The 18,986-nt window shown below is 43.7% G+C and overlaps 1 protein-coding gene across 3 annotated transcripts in view; it reads right to left on the bottom strand.

Annotated features, from left to right (window-relative positions):
* Positions 1–677: 677 nt before the first annotated feature.
* The window catches only part of rab11fip5a (RAB11 family interacting protein 5a (class I)), a 31,173-nt gene continuing 12,864 nt past the window's right edge, over positions 678–18,986 (bottom strand). The window contains exons 1-6 of one of the 3 annotated variants that reach the window (XM_086159806.1): positions 15,390–15,541; positions 14,790–15,301; positions 11,844–12,429; positions 7,111–9,150; positions 5,475–5,631; positions 678–4,618 (exon numbers count right to left, since the gene is read on the bottom strand). In XM_086159806.1, coding sequence (XP_086015932.1) covers positions 4,367–4,618; positions 5,475–5,631; positions 7,111–9,150; positions 11,844–12,429; positions 14,790–15,204 — 3,450 coding nt within the window. In that variant the 5' untranslated portion in view covers positions 15,205–15,301; positions 15,390–15,541 and the 3' untranslated portion in view covers positions 678–4,366. Of the gene's footprint in view, positions 4,619–5,474; positions 5,632–7,110; positions 9,151–11,843; positions 12,430–14,789; positions 15,302–15,389; positions 15,542–18,986 lie in introns of those variants that run through there. The other 2 variants (XM_086159797.1, XM_086159814.1) reach the window with 2 other exon arrangements.

Here is an 18,986-nt window from a genome sequence, read left to right as displayed (position 1 = left end):
TTCTCCTGGCGACCGCCGAACCCAGACTCGTCCATCAGATCGCCAGATGAAGACGTGCAATTGGTCACTCCAGAGAAGGCGTCTCCACTGCTAGAGTCCAGTGTTGGCGTGCTTTCCACCGCTGCGTCCCACACTTCCATTGCACTCGGTAATACGCAGCTTGGATGCAGCTGCTCGGCCATGGAAAGCCATTCTATGAAGCTCTCTGCGCGCTGTTCTTCAGCTCATCTGATGGACACATGAAGTTTGGAGGTCTGTAGGCATTGACTGTGCAGAAAGTCAGGCACCTCTTGGCGCTATACGCCTCACCATCCACTGACCTCGCTCCGTCAGTTCATGTGGCCCAACACTTGGTGGCTGAATTGCTTTCGTTCCCAATGTTTCCATGTTCTTCTGATCCAGCTGACAGTCAGCTGGGGAATATTTAGGTCTGTATTTGTTGCACAGGTGGCATCCAACCACAGCAGCAGGCTGGAATTCACCGACTTTTCACAAATGTTAGTAAAAACGGTCCGCATGCCTTGGTGCTTGATTCTAAACACCCGTGGCCGTGGAAGTGGTTAAAATACCTGATTCCCATTATTTGGATGTCTGAAATAGAACTAGTGCCAATTGTCAGGATCGAAGCCAGAGAGGAAAAGAACCACACGACACAATAAATATTTGAAAGCTGAACATACGGTGAGCAAGAAACACAAAATATTCTTTATTAAATATACAAAAATTTGTGAGACAGAATTGCATCACGAATTGTAAACTTTCCATTCTCACACTTTACCTGAAGCACGTTCAATGGGCTACACAGTCAAGAAAGTAAAAACTTTAAAATGGAAGACATGGACGGAGGAGGACATTTATTCTTGCGCCTCATTAAGTGCGGAGTTACATACCACTAAACGCCTCTAGTCACCTATGCACTTTTATATTGCAATTACACAGCAGAACTGAGATCATTGGATATTTCGTTTTATTTTTATACTCTTTTTTGGATACTTCATAGGCTAATTAGCCCTGCCGTGCTCTTAAAGCACAGCGACCGAAAAGTGCAGTATGATGTAAAATAACTATATATAGACCGGAGGCGTCAGCGTTCTGATGGTTGAGAGCTGTGACAACATCCACAAAAGGTTTTTTCAAAGTGGCATCTTTTCAGGATAAGTAGTTTCCAAGGTTCGCCCTCCTTGTTTTTCCTTTTCCAGAAAAGACAGTTTTATGTTCCTGTTACTACTGTGTCCCATCCCTAATGTTAGAGTTATGTCCTGGCACGTTTTCTCCAGCTTGGTTTGCCTTTACAAGCTTGGCTCTACTCACCAGCTTTCCGATGGATTTTCAGCTGATTGATTTCCATCATCTGCATAAACGTTTTCTAATTTTGTCAATTTCAGATCATTTGCTATACACTTCTCCCCAGTTCCAGGATATGACTTTCTACTTCTTTTTGGCTTTTGTTATTACTTTTTAAGATGAGGATTTGTATGTTCTTTGAATTGTCTGTTGGTTCTTACTGATTTGCTGGTTTGGGGTTTTTATTTTCATGGTTTCATATATTTTGAACAATGTTCAGTTGATTTATTGCTTTTTTAAGCCATTTTCAAGACATTTAAAATTGTTAACACATCGTAAAATGAAATTCTCTAATTTAATGGTAATCACTTAATTCCTTCTATTAAGTCATTATTTTCTCGTTATTCTAAAATAATTTTGTGTGCTTGTTTGATTCTAATAATGTTTTTAATAGAGACAAAAGAATATTTTCCAGGACATTTTGCTTTTCTCTCATTTTCAATGTGCTGCCTGGGAAACTGGGCAGCCGCTAGGAACCCTGGGTGTCAATCTGTGCCAATGTTTGGTGCTTGACTTCTTTTATTTTGTTTTCCACTGAATCACTGGAACAGCTCTTCCTCTATTTGTTTGCATCGTTCCATGGTCGTGTGGTGATCTAAAACTATCCATAATGCAAAAAAAGAGGGGAAAGAAGGTGATCAGGTAGCTCGACCTCGTCATGTCAACCTGCCAGGAATATGAAGTCATTATTTCACAAGTGAGTGAACGAAAATAAGGCAGCCTTTGGCATTTCAATACGGCTTATAAGCTGTCAGATGTGTTATATTATCCCTTTGTGACGCCTGGATGCAGGAGCATTCTGAAGCAGAGGAAGTCCTAACGCACTAGACACAGAGCAATGAGTGTTTGTATGCCTGTGTGTCGCAGGCATTGTCATGATGGCGACATCATGCAGCAAGCGGCAGGGAACGGAGGACGGCTGAGCTCGACACTGTCATTTGATCAAACTCAGACCTGTGGCAATCGGTTAGCTTATGTGGGTGAGTATGCCTGGCAGGACCGGCCCTAGTAGACCTGCCAGCGCTGAGCCAAGGAGCCTGAGTCTCCAACCCCAGAGAAGACCGGTATAATTGAATCACAGCTCTGCTGAATTTAATTTCATTCGAGTTTATAACTCAACCCCAGGCCAAGCTGCGGTATTTGAAGCAAACCTTTTAGCTAATATGTCATTTCACATTTTCCCTACATTTTCTTATGGCTACTGCCAAATTCTTGGAAATCTTGCAAATTCCAACACCGTATTTAGGCCAATCATTTATTTTTCCTGTGGCATTTTCAAGAACGAATCACTTTACGACTTGGATGAACCGCAGTGCCACTTTAGTGGACAATATGCAAATAAATGTAGCAAAGGATGCTTCTAGGATATAGCTTGAGCTTTTTATCTGATTCCTTTAGAGGTTCTGAAGGAAAATACAGTGCCTTTGCAGGACAAATATTGCGTGGTGACATGCCGGGTAACTCTGCGTGCCTTCCAGCGGTCATTGTGTCTCGAGCGACAGTTAGGTTTGCTTACAGAAGAGATTAGCGCGCACCTACGGAGGACGACAGAAGAGAAAAATTAAGAAACAAGCAAAATAAGTTAAACCGCATCCAACGAGCGTCTTAAGAAGCTTTCACTCCCAAGATAAGAACACTTTTAAACATTCATGAGCTGCAAACGCTTCCTGATATTGTGCACATGGCAACGCTCATTGGTTTGTACTTACAAAACGAGTCAGTATCCTTCCACATACATTGCCACAGAATCAATCCTGAACATTTATGGTCATTTTAGCTGTACTCCTGTTGATTGGCCTTTCCTCCAGAGCAGCCACTGGTTTCATTTCCCTTTATTACAAGCCCAGAAATTCACTTTCAGAGAATCAGAGGCAGTGAAGAATTTGTTGCTCACTTGTTGTATCACTTAATTTGTCAGATATCTACCAGTCCCATTACATTTCTTTGCCTGTTTTCTATACATTTTGAAAACAATTTTGAAGTGATTCCTTGCTTGCTGGTACCACATTCATTACACATTTATTTGACACATTTTTAGATAATTCCCCTAATAACTTCAAGACTAAATTTCAAGTGACTCAGAAAATTTCAGATGCAACGTATTCTCAATCCTCAGGAAATTGTGTTCAATTTTCACGTCATTTTTTGCTAATTTTAATGCCATTTTAAACTGCTTCGCTACGAAGTAATCTCACACATATTCCGCTTCTTTTTCCCAACCATTTACAAGTTTTCCTTTTTTTTATCAATTGTTTTCTGGTATGTGAAGGTAATTTTCAATTATTTTGTGGTTCACGTTTAGTTTGAATAGTTTTCTGTCCGTATATGCTACAATTTTAACCATATTATCAAACCTGTAATAAATTGCCTGCTTGGGATTGTGTTGAGCAACAGTTTTCCCTCACTGAGCTTAAACATCAGGCTCTGCTGACATCTCAAGTGATTTGTCTCTGAGAGAGTCAAACAAGGTCAACAATGTGATAGATAATGGATCGGAAATCAATGGCTGCCTCGAGGATAGAAAACAAGCCGATGCCACGCTCTGGAAACCGGTCGGCCTTAATGCAAAGGACACATACGTTCGAATGACGAGCCAAAAACAAAGTTCAGTCTTTTTTTCCCTCTGGAACGTCAAGTTTTGCAAGAGTGGATATATATGGACTGTGAATGACTGAAACCAGAAACTTTCTCCCTTGTGATACCGGGACAGAAGTGAAGAGTGTGGAGACAGAAAAAAAGAAGGATGTTTCTACAATCAGGTTTTAAATCCACTGAGCTCACGTCCGTATGAGCTTACATCCACCTGTGACCGGAAAAAAACCTGAGGACCCGCTACATTCAGAACAGCCAGAATCACACCCTTCGGACGAGGACGGCCGTCGGAACAGGAAAGCATGCCGGCTGGAAAACATCACCTCAGCATCAGTCAGTGCCTAAATATTTGTATCAAAAGGACAGCATAGCAGTGAAAAGACTAAAGAGCTGTTGTGGTGGTTAAGAGTGAACAGACGCAAACTCGCTATCACTTCAACTTGGACCCAACTTGCAGCAGAGTGGGTTTCTGCTCCATGATTCGCACCAGCAGCGTGTCAATGTAGTCCTCCAGATCCCGAACCTGCGGCTTCAGCTTCTTCAGCTCCACCTCCCGCTTGGCGAGCAGAGCTTTCTGCTGATGGAACGCCATCTTCTGCCTTTCCAGCTCCGCCTCCCGCTGCACCAGCAGGGCCACCAGTTCACTGTGGGTCAGGTGGTAGTACAAGCCAGCTCCTTCTGTCTGAGATTGCACGGGGACAAAGCAGACAGAGTCGAGGCGATGAGTATGACAAAGAATCCGTCTCGTAAGAATGACAATCGAGGCTAACGGTGGCTGTGGGTATAACACGTTAGCTCTACCGGGGAAAGCCATAGCAGCTGAAGGTGCTCGTAACAAAAACAGCTGAAAACATCAAACTTCCTTGACAAAAGATGTTCCTGTTGTTAGCCATTAGAGTCCGGGGCGGACAGACTATATGTGGACGTTTTCTTGCTTCATTCTGCTCAGATGGTTCACAGATTCACCTCTCATTAACACAAAGAGGTACAAGCCTGCTCTGTAGCACATTGGCATCTTTCACATTGCAGACTTCAGTTAGAGCTGGCAAGCAACCGAACATTGCTAAGACTACATGACTAATATCGATTTTAAATTAATATCATGCTTGTCTTATCGCATTGTATCTTATATTGCTGCTACTCGTTGCTCAGCGGGCCTCAGGAACACATTTCGCTCTATTTTTCCCAGAGTGGAATGACAATAAACAGGCCTGAATCCCTGCGTCATCATGCTATTGTGGTATAGTTTGTATTATAGTGATTGTGGTTTTGTGTACTACTTTGTTCACCTAAGGTGCAAGGATGTTGTTATTGTCAGTTGTATGTCAGAATGTTACAGTAAATAGCTCACACATTTTAAACATTTTCCTAAGAAACTGCAGTCCTACCAAACGCTCTCGTTCAACCAACAAAGAGATACACTAAACCTCAACTTTGAGCAGCTTCCACGAATTCAAAAAGAAATCAAAAGCTATATAATAAGCCGTGATGTTCCTTTCAATCTAATGGCACAGAAATAAGACCGATATCTGAATTACCTTCTTCTTCTCGGTCTCGTGTTCGCTGAGCTGACTGCTCCTCCCAGGATGAATAGTGGACTTGAGCTTCTCCAATCCGCTGGCGAGAACCGACCGGCTTTCGCTCCGCCTCTCGTCCCCCGGCGTGGCAGTGTTCAGGGGCTTGACGGGGTGCGGGCTGCAGGAGACGGCGCCAGGTTAGTAGGGACCGGAAGGACCGTTTCACTTCTGTCACCTTGCAGTTTCATGTCAGAGACTTCCTGGCACACCACAGACTGTTCAGCTATGTTGGGCGCAACAGTAAAGGGCTGTTGGACGTCTGCATTTCAAGCTAGAAAAAAAAATATATAATTTCTAATCCAAATGAATACATTTTGCAATTTGGTTGGTAGCTAATGGTATTTAGGATTGAGTATCACTTCCATTTACCGAACTATGATGCAGTATATCGTTTCACTGATTAGAACTACCTTTAAAAAAACAAAACACATAGTTTATCGGTACTACCTCTGGGTTAGAGGGATCCTGGGAAGAGGATGAGTTTGACCCTGGAGGGGTGGGCGATGGGGTTTTACTCTATCTATTTCAACTGACGTTTGCTCTAAAAGTCACCCACGTCACATTCTTCTTTCAAATATTGTGTCTTATTTGGACCAAAATGAATTCATTAATATACTCTGTCGTAATAGTGGTAAACCACCTCAAAAGAGAATTGTCAAGAGAAACTAGACAGATTGCCTGTCGCTAATGCTAGACAAACTACACAGGAAAGACGGCTTCCTGTGTCAGTGACCTGAGTCACATGTAGAGCTACTTAACAGCAGTGACTCACAAAGCTTTTTCATTTTATACCAAGTGTTTGAAATGATTTGTGTTTGACAGCCTGTCCTCTGGTCCTCCAACATGACACGACAATAGAGATTGATGGATCAGCATTTTAAAAGCCCAGAAACTCTTACACACAGAGATCGAGAGCAGAGGAGGTTAGACGGGTGTGAGAATCTGACACCAAGAGATACTGGTGAAAATTAAAATGAAATCAAGTCCAATTTGAAAGACTTAATTGCATGCCTTTGTGCAATCAAACATGTAGAATTGTGTTAAATCTGTTGTTACCCCCAGATGAAAAGGAAACGCTGTCAGTGACACAACAACACCTTTTTTGTGCCTTCACACAAAGCCCGCTTTCTGCTTGAGTTTTTTGGGAAATGTGTGAGAACGAAAGCTGCCGGCCCTGCGGGGTGGGAGGGGGATGGAATGTGTTTTTTGAGTGTGAGTGTGTGAGTTACAGGGAAGGGTGGAGATGTGTGTGGAAGAAATCAGGGCAAAATAATAACTGCTAATTGGCCCGAGGCTTTGTTTCCCCTCCCATTGCTACACAGAGCCAGAACACTAATAGCGTCTTGTTAACACTGTGTGTGTGTGTGTGTGTGTGTGTGTGTGTGTGTGTGTGTGTGTGTGTGTGTGTGTCAATATTGTGTGTGAAGTGTAGTGACCAAAAGAGTATGTCACACCACAAAAGAAGAAACACTTGGGAGTCAGCCGCAGAGGGGAAAAAAGCAGGTATGGGCAGAGTGGCTCAGGAAAGACGAGAACGCATGTGGGAAAACTTTCTTCCTCCACTTTTCCCCCCAAGGACGAGCATGTTGTACCTCACCTGTTCTGCTGATAGGCTGCCCGCTGCTGCGCCTCCTGAGGCTTTGCCTTTAGATTGGTGAGAGCCGGCATGGCAGATATCGCCATGCCGGGCGCTGATGTCGCAGACGCATTTGAAAGGGAGAGAAGAGAGTGGGGTGCTAAGGGGAAGCTTCTACGTTTAGCTACTGGAGAAGGAACAAAGGAGGTCAGAGACGGGAGGCCATGCTGCATGGAAGATGACTCCTGGAGAGAACAAGAGTCACTACTAAGAGACGGAAGGAGGAGGCGGTCATCAAAATGAGTCGTGAGCATGCCTTCTGACTTTGAGCGCTGTCGCATGGAACATGGGAAGAACATGTCACCTCGAGGTGCAATGTCTTTGCCGAGATTTGGCTTGGAGTCCAAACTAATGTCTGTCGGCGGCATCATTTTCACATCACTTTGGACCGAAAAAATTGGCTGCGGAGTTGCCGTTCTGTCTTCCGCAGTGCGGGACTCTTCGCGGGGGTCGGGCTCCTCAATGCCCTCTCTGGATTGTCCGGATGAGTCCTCAGAGCCTCCCAGGCCCAAAACTACGCCAGTGGGTGCCAGGACCTCACTGAGCTCAGTACAAAGCACTGAGGTCGCAGAGCACAACGTCGAGGTCAGCTCTGAGGTGCTATCTGTGGTACTAGAGCCTTCGGACGATGGGTGGGAGGGGCAGCTTTGGTAATGCTGCGAGTCGGCGCTGACATACAAGCTGAGTAGACGGCTGCTGCCGCTCTGATCAAGAACTGTGAGGTCGCTGTCCTTGTTGGGGCTTACACTGCTGGTGTTGGGGAAGTCATCACAAAGCAACAACGGCACGGGAGGTTCCCGGCTGACATCCTGCATCTTTACTTTAGTGCTCTCAAACAGCGAGTTGGAGGATTGCTGGCAAACACCAGGAGTGGAGGTTACGATGTGAACTGATGGATGTGTGGACGAGAGGAAAACATCAGGAGTTGTGGCAGAACCATGTTGTTCGTGTGGAAAATCAAAGGTCTGCACCTCTGTGTCATCCGAGGATGATCCCGAGAACTTCTCCGACGCAGAATAGGATGAGATACAGGAATGGAAGTCATCTTCTGCTGAGCTGCCAAGACCTGAAGAAATAGGATCTGGGGACGAGCTCTGGAGCTTCACTGGGGAGTTCCGACGCACAATAGAATGACTTAAAATACTGGTGTCGGTGGTGGTGCCGGCGTGGTGGCTTTCAGGGCGACCGTCCAGTTCTGATGAGCTGTCCAATGTAGCGAGCAACGTGTTGTATTCAAAGCTCCCATGTTCTGGGATTGTGTCGAGAAAGGTATCGAGGTACATGTTGGCGTTGGTAACCAACCTGATGGCTTCGGTGCATCTAGTTAAGTCCATACCTGAAGCTGGTGGCTGATGATGTGACGCCTCATTCATGTCACAGGTTTGGTCAGCGTTTGTCCCAAGAGCAATCATTCCTTTATCATTAAAGCGTGGAAGGATTCTGGGTGTATTTTGCTGTGTTTGACCACTGGCTAGTTCACTGGGAGTCTGCAGTCGTTCCGATGCAAACACTTGAAAAGATTCGTCCCAGTCTGAATCAGCAGACATGAAAGGGTTGGGTGGCTTCTTGCTTGAGGGTTTGTCTTCCTCTCCAGGACCAGAGGGAAGGATCTTCATAAATGCCATCACGTGACTCTTTGCACCAAAGCCAGCAGTGGAGTCCCGTCCGGTGATGGTGGGATAGGTCAGAGAGGGGTCAGCATTTTTCGCCTGCATTAAGAGCTGAGCTACGAGGGGCCGGCAGCTGGAGAGATAAGGCAGAGGAGGCAAGGATGGTTTTTGGGGCTCGGCAGTTAGCAAGTCCTCATAGAAAGGGTTGCACTTGAGCACAGGAAAGAAAGGGTTGCAGGAGGGCATGTTAGGTGATGCGGCCTCGGAGTGACAGAATGGGTTAGTGTGATGCAGCTGGGATACAAGAGAAATCGGTTTTAGTATGGGACCTGAGTGGGGTTGTGGTGGGTGAGGGTCAGTACAGGACTCTAATTTTGGTGACATCACCAGGCTGTGAAAGGAAGGGAACACAGTCCTCTTGATTAGTGTGGGCCATCGAAAGTTAACGGTCAAAGACATTCCTTGAAGCAACATCCCTGTTGCACATCATGCCAAAGTCCATTAAATAATAGGATATTCTTAAAACTGATTGATTATTATGCCATAAGTTCTGCCTGTAGCAGAACTTATGGCATAAAGTGTAGCTCATCCTGCACCTCCTGAAGAGGCAACGTACAGTAGATCCTACATAAACATACTCAGACAGTTTATACAGCAACATTGACAGGAATATGAACAATGGTTTATGAAAAGGATCTCCTGTCAGATTGTCCCATTACTTGGTAAGAACTCTTGGAAAAATAAAAAAAGATCTGGTTCCACAGTTGCTAAATGTGATGGAGATCACAATTGATAACCCCCGCCATCTTTTCGTGGGACGCTTCCCCTCCACCTTCACAATTGGGGTTTCCGCCTAAAGTGTACAATTCTTTGGAGTCAGTTCGTCAGGATGACCAGTATGCAGGGCTAATACTCAAATCCGTGGCCATGTCTCCATAGTAGAAGGAGACGTAGAGTCGGGTGACAGGACAGAAATCAGGAAGCATTTCACTCCGTTATTTACAAAGTTCTCTGACTGATTGACAGGATTCCATGATCTCCACTGCAGCAAATGTTGTATCTTCAGCGGAGGAGCTGAAGGGTTGCCATGTAAACTAGCGCTAAGTCTGTAGATATTAAAGTGTATCAAAATCATTTCCTGTGGCTTGTCTGTGTTGTGCTATGTGACCTATAATGTAACGCTTTGTAAGAAAAGCTGATGAAGCTGATTCTTACTGAAGGCAACCAGTAGCAACTAAGCATTATTTGCCTGAAATCAACTGGGCAAACGGGTCTGTAGCCCCTGGAAATGTAGAGTTGGAGAGCTGGCAGAAACGTACTGGGTATACTGTAATCCAGAATAGTTGACCTTGTTCCTGCAGGTGCTTTACTCACAAGCCTGATACCTTATTATTATTTTTTTTGCAAATTGTATTTAAACTATATAACAGATATTGGCTTTTTCATAAAATATTATAGAAAAGGAAATTAACAGAAGGCAACAATTAAATGTTTGGCCACCAGAAGTTAAGATTAATTTTACTTAAGACTATAATACAATGTGCAGTCATTGCACGCATGCACGCACAAAAAAGAAAAGTTAGGTTATATTTCTGAATACCCGGTATGTAACATTGCAGTTTGGGAGGCTATCAGTAAAAACAGATCGCATTACATAGCTTTCTGTTCTGAATTAACCGTACAGCCTGTGGGCCTGCCAGTACTATCAAAACATGTTTTAGGACGCCAGAAGACAGAAAATGTAAAAACTGTGGTTAGTACAGTTTCAGCAACTGTACCAATGGACAGAACCTGCTGGAAATCAATGGACAAAGAGGCCTATGCTCTACACACCTGCTACGCCACAGAGTTTTTTGGGGGACTCACAGTGGAACAAAACCTTTTCCCCCCAGATAAGCACAGTTAGCTGTTAGCACGTGGGGAGGGAGGGGAGTGCGGCACTTGGGTCAAACCAATCCCAACTGCAGTCTCTTACTGCCTGTACAAATGCAAAAGGCTAAGGTTTCCCTGAGGGAAGGGGGTTTCATACAACAATATTTGAGCTGGACGGTTCTTGGAACTTTGTCAGAAGTTTTCTGTCCAAAAGCACCGACTGACTCATACTGAGGAAGAAGCAGCTGCTACGACACATATTTTTGAGTCACAACCCATGAAATGACTGCCTTCACTCCAGGTTTGATTCACTTAGTCTAACCCCAGATATAATTATACTTATCACAATTCAAATAGTGAGAGGCAAAACCTAACATTAGCTAGCTTTGGGAGTCTCTTGTGTTATTTTTTGTTCTTCTTTTGGGTGGGGTCGGAGTTCACCGTACCATATACATGTTCAAGCCTGATGCCATTTGCTGATAAAAGGCCATCTTACTTACAGGGACGATTAGCCTTGTTTATGCTTGTGAAGATGAAATGAACGGCCTCCTGAGGAGCCAAAAGTCAGTCAGGGAGCTCAAGAACCTTCTACCAGAATAAAGGGACATGGCAACTTGCAGGTATTTCGCTTAACTATTAAGCTTAGCGCGATGTTTGTTACCGATCAGAATCGGTCAATGTCAAAAGACTTCGAAACGCATTCATGCTGTAGACCGTGCAGTCTTTGAGTAATTCAATAATAATGTGAAATAATCATGTTGGAATTTAACACTGTTGTAAATATCCTCCTGACCAAAGTACCTCAGTGAGTATTTGGTTCACCTGTGACAAACACTGAGTATTTCATTGCAACAAATGAGTCAAAATCCAGAGGTTCATTCGCTCATCCATTCATTATCCATGCTGGAGTGACACCAGGGGGCAGGGTGAAAGGGCAAAATCATGATGTTGAATTCTGCAAAAAAAAACTGACAACAAAGCAAGAACACAAGCTAACAGGAAAATAAATTTGGGAGTTCTTGACTTCTTCAAAGACTTCAGGTCCAATCACCTCTAAATGCGTGGTCAACTTTTCTACTACTTGCCCAGTTGGCACCAAAACAAATACGACCTAGAAGTGTCATGCAACATAACTCCTGATCAGTTCATAATTGTGATCTAAATTATTTTCCTATTCTGTTTGACCGGTAACAGGCTAAGAGCAATTCTCACCTTGGTTTGCTGTGCAAGTCCTTGGATCCAAACCAGCCCCTCTGTCGTTCCTCGGCGGCAGGCGTGGCCTGTTCAGACTCCTCCTTGGACGGACTCGGCCTGCTACCCTCTGACCCGCCCTTCCCGTGGGAGAAAAAGCTCCTCTTCTGTTTTTTCCCCTGACTCTCCAGCTCCGACGTGGAGGAGGAGAAGGCATGGACGGTCGGGCCCAAGCTCGCATCGTCGTCAGGCACCATGGGCCCGCTCTTCTCCAAAGCTGCCGCTATGGCTGCCTTCTCCTCCTCCCCGGGCTTATCAAAAGACCAGCGGCGCCCGTCTCCAATGGTGTCTTTGGGGAGGTCGGTGGCATTCCGCGGGCTGAGGTTTTGTAGCGACGTGGACAGAGGCAAAATCTTCGGCACCACTCCCAGGCTTAAAGAACACGCAGGTTTCCCTGAGCCTGCGTCCACCGGCTGAACACTGGAGGCATGGCTTCTGTTGGTGCACACAGTGAACTGAGGCACCGGGATGATCAGCTCGCCAGGCTCATCATCACCAAACTCACATCTGAGCGAGGGAGACTTGGGCGAAATGTCTGCTGTATGCTCTTCAAGAGCGGAGATGGTCGGGGACATGAAGAGACGGAGACAAAACAGAGGGAGGAAAATTGAGCAAAGTCATGAATTAACATGCAAAATCAAAATCCTTGGGGTGACCGTGAATCGACCTTCACCATTTCATCCTATTCTCTGAATCCTCTTCTCTCACAATGTCCTCTTTCACTTCTTCTCCTTTGGGCTTTTCCCTTCAGGGGTCGCCTCAGCGAATCAACCTTCTCCATCTCACACACACTACCTTTATGTTCTCTTGCACGACATCCATGAATCTTCTCTTTGCTCTCTTTGGCTCATCTAGACCTCCTGCCTGGCAGTTGCAACCTCAGCATCCTTCTACCAATATATTCACTATCCCTCCTCCATGACGCTGTTTGGGGAATGCTGAATCTAAAAGGAACTCAGTAAATACACAGTGAATGTTTCTGCTGAGTATACCTGCTGGGAACATGGGCAATTACTTAAAATTTGTCCTCTGCTTTTTTTTTTTTTTTTAATCAGCATCACCCCCTTTGCTCCTTTTAAATTTAAAACTGTATGATGCAACTCCCAACCTTAATCTGTTATAACCCTTAGACGAACGATATTACAGTAAACACTCGTTTATTGCAGGAGCTGCGTTCTAAAAATAACCCGCAATAGGCGAAATCCGCGAAGTAGTCAGCTTTATTTTCTTACAATTATTTTAGAGTATAATACTGTACTATAGAATTAAACCAAAGATCAAGACCTGTTTCAGGCCCAAGCATTTACATTTTTTTTTAAATGTTTTCTTTCAAATAACGATGATAGTTTTTATAAATACTGTACAGTAAAATAATAATTTCAATAGTCAGTACGTTAATAGTCAATATGTTATTTTCCTCCTTTTTGTATCGAACCGAAGATTCATTTATTCCCTAATGGCGCCATACTGCCGCATAGCATCTACCTTCATTCAGCATGCCCAGAAGTTTAACTTTTTCTGCGATAGTGAACATCTTCCTCTTCCTTTTGGGCGCGTCGTCAGGTGCCTTTGCCGGTGGCAGAACGTTTTGTCGAAATTTTGGGTTTTGTCATGGAGGAAATTTGCAAACGTAAAATTGGCAAGTTGTACAGAGAAAAGGCCCTGAGATTGTTGACACTTGTCTACTGTCCTTTAGCCAATTAGGATGCAGAACGTAACATACTGTACTGTGAAAAAAAAGGGCATTAAGAAAACTGCACTAAAAAAATCTGTGAAACAGTGAAGCCGCAAAAGGTGAATTGCATTATAGCGAGGGTGCTGCATTTACAGTTTTGCCAAATCTGCAAACATTTACAGGCCGATGAGGTCGCAGTCCATTGACTACATATTGGTTAAAAGAATCAGTTGGTGGAACGGATTTGAAAAGATGTGTAGTAAAATGTACTTAAAATGAAACAATTTTCACCGAAAAATTGTCATTTGTACAGACCCTTGGTGAGAATACTTTTGTCTTTTTGTACAATTAATTTCCAAAGTACAGCTGTAATAAGAGCTGACTTTAAAATATCAATGTCAGGTGGGGGAAAGTTACTGAAATGTTTTGTGTTTTATAAGTTGAAAAAAAAAAAGTTTCCCACTTTCCCCCCGTATTTAAAGGAATTCATAACATTGGGTTTAATTCTTCTTTCAACACAAACGTTTTTGCAAATGCAATCATTTTTTAAACAAACACTTTTGGGTAAAAACAGCCCAGTGAATGCCTGAACTGATTCATAAATCAAGGGAAAAATGTCAATGACTAGTTGTAAAATGTCTTGTTCTTATGGAACCTGCGACTCCCTCGGTGGACAGTGTGACCTGGACAGTGTGACCCCACCCAACTAGGCGGCTCACTTACCTTTGTTCCAATTTTTGTGTTATTTTTGTGTTATGGAGCAGGCTGCGATATTGTGACTCTCCTGGCAAACATAGCTTCTCCATATCTCACGAGAAACCATAACTGGAAGGTTATGCCTTATTCCCCCTTCCATGCTCAGATGTCAGCCCTCTAAAAGTCAGTTTCGTGAGATTGTTTGTTTTTTAAATGCTGAACTAGCAAAGAATGATGACGTGTTCAAGATGGTGGTAAGACCAGTGACGAATGGTTCAGTCCGAAAAAGACAGGAAGCAGAACTGGAGGTAGTAGAGATGAAAATGTGGCAAAAGGAAAAGGAGCAAAGAACGATCAAGAGTGATCAAGATTATCACCCAAATATGATGCCGGCTCATATTCCAAATCAATTACATTTGGTTGGATACTTTTGATAGACATTTGAAAAAAACAAAAAACAATAGACGAGTTATATTCCAAGCACACCGAAACATGAAACATGAATCTGAAAGGGTCTGTTTCCTGCTGGTTCTAACCTGGGCTGTTGTCAACAGTCAAGTTGCTGCTGTTACTGGGTGAGTTGGACAGGTCAGACACCACCACGCTGATGCCGGCGGTGGGACTTAGACTCCCCCCTCGCGATGACGACTCGCTGCTCTCTGAGCCCAGCGACGTGCTGGAGCGAGTATCCGAGGACTTCCTCAGCTTCCCCCTCAGGAAAAAAGTTCTCATCTTGCTCCTCCTTGCCTCGCCCCCCTCGTCGTCCTCGTAGTCCTCCTCCCCTCCTCCGTCGCTGGGAAGACGCTGGCGCATGCGGTACAGAGACCCGTAGCCCCCTGGCAGGACGGCGGAGGACGAGTCCTCCTCACTGGACCTCCGCTTCCCCCTCATGCGCTCCTTCAGCTTGCTGAAGGTGGAGATACTCTTGTCCTTCATGACGAGGTCGTACATGCTGGCCGTCAGGTTGTTTCGCGTGAACTGCACGGTCACTTGAATGTCTCCTCGCTCCTTCTCCTTCTTGCCCGTCTTGGAGTTGAGTCTGTACCACCTGGATGAGAAAATAAAGCACCCACGTATCAACACCCAACTAAAACCAGGAGGAACTTACCGAATGATGACAAGAAAATGACCTTCACCTTTGGGAAAATCTGCTGCTTAAAATCAGCAATAAATCTCTTCTACTGAAACACAAAATGCCAAGTTGTCTTTGTAAAAATGCCTTAAATGTATCATGAGATTTCCAAAGGATCAGGAAGAAATTAAAATCGGATTTAATATCCGAGTGTTGGAAGCGCCAGAGCGGTCTGAGGAGTCGGCCAATTATTTCGGAGCACATCAAGACGCGGCGCTCCAGGCCATTCCTTGTGTTGGGTGATGAAGTGGAACCAGCAGGTGAAGGAGAAGGTCATTACGTCGTCAATGAAGGCGTAATAGACAAGGTTAGGATCGTGTTGCTAACCTCAAGTTTACCTGCTCGGTTTCCTGAGCAGGTACTGCAGTTGGTGGCAGTATGACGGTTTCCATAATGGTTTAATCAGAAAAAAAACATGTCTTCCTTTTTTCCTTTGGAATCACTGGATAATGCGGATATAATTTTTTCTTAACTAGGCTAACAACAATTGAAATCATATACCTGTATATCAACACACATGCACACACTTGTATAAATCAACATTAATGCTTCATAAAGTCCTAATTCTATATATAGTCACCAAATAGATCAAGAAGTCGGAGGATTTCAGGTACTTAGGGTCAACAGTCCAGAGCAATGGAGAGTGTGGAAAAGAGGTGAAGAGACGGGTTCAAGCAGGTTGGAATGGGTGGAGAAAAGTGTCAGCGGTACCATGTGATAGAAGAACATCAGCCAGAAGGAAAGGAAAGGTGTACAAGACAGTGGTGAGACCAGCGATGATGTTTGGACTAGAAACTGTTCCAATGACCAAAAGACAGCAGCCAGAACTAGAGGTCTCAGAGATGAAGATGTTGAGGTTCTCTTTGGGAGCGACCACGATGGAGAGGATCAGGAATGAGTCTATCAGAGGAACAGCACATGTTATATGTTTTGGAGAGAAGGTCAAAGAAGCCAGACTGAGATGGTTGGGTCATGGACAGAAGAGGGATGGAGAATATATTGGTAGACGAATGCTGGAATTGGAGCTGCCAAGCAAGAGGTCTGGAGGAAGACCAAAGAGAAGATTTATGGACGTAGTGAGAGAAGATATGAAGGTAGTTGGTGTGAGAGAGGAAGATACAGAGAATAGGGTTAGATGGAGAAGGTTGCTTTGCTGTGGCGACACCTGAAGGGAAAAGCTGAAAGAAGAAGAAGTCATCAAATGAGTCCAGCATCGATCGGGGTCATGTGATGACGTGAAACAGTTTAGTTGTCATAAACACAACCACTCATTGTGTGTGAGGGTCTGTGTTTATGGTGTGTTTATGGTGTGTGTATGTGTGTGTGTGTGTGTGTGTGTGTGTCTCCTTGGGAAGTCCTTTTGTTTTTTGTCATTAGACAAATTAAGCAAGAACAAAGGGGCTGAAACAATGACCAGTTGTGATTAAGCATTAAAGGTCTTTAAGGAAATGCAGCAGATGCTGCTTAGAAAATAACTATAAATTTGACTCCGATGACAATTCTTATAAACAGTTCTTGGGTGGGTGGCAAAGTTGCCAGCCAGTCACCCTCAGTATGACTCATGGGAGTGTCTCGTCTGCTCATCGACAGGAACTATTCCACATTTCAACATGTGATTTGCCTGCTTGACGCTGTTGAGGAGAAAGTTTCAGGTGAAGGTAGGAAGGTAAGAGATCTGGACGTGGAACCAATACCGGCACTTATAGTTTCTGTTTTCCGACACTTGGGCGGAGTGGGCGTTGGCATTTGAACATCACGCTTTTGACAGCAGAGTCTGCCCCCGCCGAACTGGATTTATATGTGACATGACGCGAAAGAGATTGCGATGAGGTAAGATGGACATGTTGATCTGCAGAGCTGCGGCCCACGCTGGTTTCAACAATCTCAGCAAAGACAAAATATTAATGGCTCAAATAAAAAGAGCTTGATGAATTATAAGCCAAATGGAGAGTGTAACAACAGTTATGCCGTAGTATTTCTAAACTATGAAGAAAAACAAGATCATAGCTGACAATATGGCCTAGATAGCAATTAAGTTCATTTGTCAGTGAAGTTTTGTGTCTGCAAGTACATTACTAAAGTGGAAAATGTAAAAAAACAATTATCCATTTGCCAAAAGTGAAATACTTTAGCCCAGGTACAATAGATCACAGATAAATGTAAGCTATCTAAAAAAATGAAAGGATAGCCTCACACATGGTTTAAGATTTAAAAAAGAATAGCTGAAGGTTAAACATATAAGGGAAATGTTAATGACATAAACATAAAAAAGATTGCATTCAACATTCAGTATTGTCTGTATTGACAGTCGTGTCATTTTCCATTTTCCATTTACATAACAAGCCAGCAGGATCTCGACCCGTCGAAAACCCCTGGCAGTTCTATTGGGAAACTCCCCACAGGTCATGAGAACTGAAGAAGCCTCTCGAATGACGGCTGAAACGTCTTCAAGAGAAGAAATTCAAGTCTGGTTGCCACGACAGCACGTTTCCGACAAGAATTCAGCGTGACCTGGACGACGGAGAACATCCACAGACAGGTCATTTTATGTGCACTTCATTTTCTCTATTGTACAAGCAAATTAATATTTATAAAACAAAATCCAAATAATTAAATCATGACTTGTATAAATAAATAAATAAATAAAAACCTGACGCAGGACACTTCACATGAAAGATGGGTCGAAAACAAAATAGCACAAAACACCAGCTACATTGAAAAAGGAAACGAGCAACAGATTTGAGATGCAACCTTTGTCGAGAAATAGAGAGGATTTCATGTCACAGCAAGAGTCCTGTCCTGATCCTCATCTGTAGTCATTGGACTTCAAAGGTCACTTCAAAATCTAAACATTGATTGCAATGGTCACTTAACCCAGGTATTGTTCAAATGCTGTAAAATTAAATTTACAACACCTAAAAAAGATGAGTAAATGTTATCCCGTTCACCTCCCCTTGTCTTAAACCACATTAGGACACACATTAAACTCAACAAAATGCATTTGAAAGTCAAATTTTCTCTGTTTTGGATCTTGTTTAGCAGCCTTTAATGGCAGTTGTCTTTTGCTGTCTCCATTGTTTCTCACACCATAAACCTACAGATTCTCTGCGCTGGTTTCTATTTCAGTAGGAGCAACCGGCGCTGACCTCCAACTTTGGGAGACGGGTCAAATGCGTCTATAAATCAATTTTAGGAATACATTGGCTGTGATTTTATCAAAGCTAATTAAAAAATGTCTTGACTTCTGAGTAAAATGTGCACCTGACTTTTAAATATCCTAGACTCAAATAGAAAAGATTTTGAATTTCACTTTGGGCCGATTCGCTAACTCTCCTAACAAACATTGCATAACTTGGGTAAAAAGTACTATAAATGCTGTAAAACAGATACACTGCATTGAACGGGGCGTATGATAGTTTGTTTGTCGATCAATGAATTATTCACATTGCCATGATACCATATAAAGTTTAACTAGCTGACATTAGCACCCGAGGAAATAACATTTAGCTCATTAGTCAAAGTATTGCAGTGTCTGTTGATATTTGGTGTTCGAGGGGCAGAAGGTTTGACTGAGGAAACGTCTTCCGCAAACTCACATTAG

The sequence above is a fragment of the Fistularia commersonii genome, chromosome 1 (genome assembly GCF_037954325.1).
Source record: "Fistularia commersonii isolate RoL2024-O1a breed Wild chromosome 1, RoL_Fcom_v1.0, whole genome shotgun sequence".
Classification (NCBI taxonomy): domain Eukaryota; kingdom Metazoa; phylum Chordata; class Actinopteri; order Syngnathiformes; family Fistulariidae; genus Fistularia; species Fistularia commersonii.
This window is presented reverse-complemented; position numbering and strand designations above follow the sequence as displayed.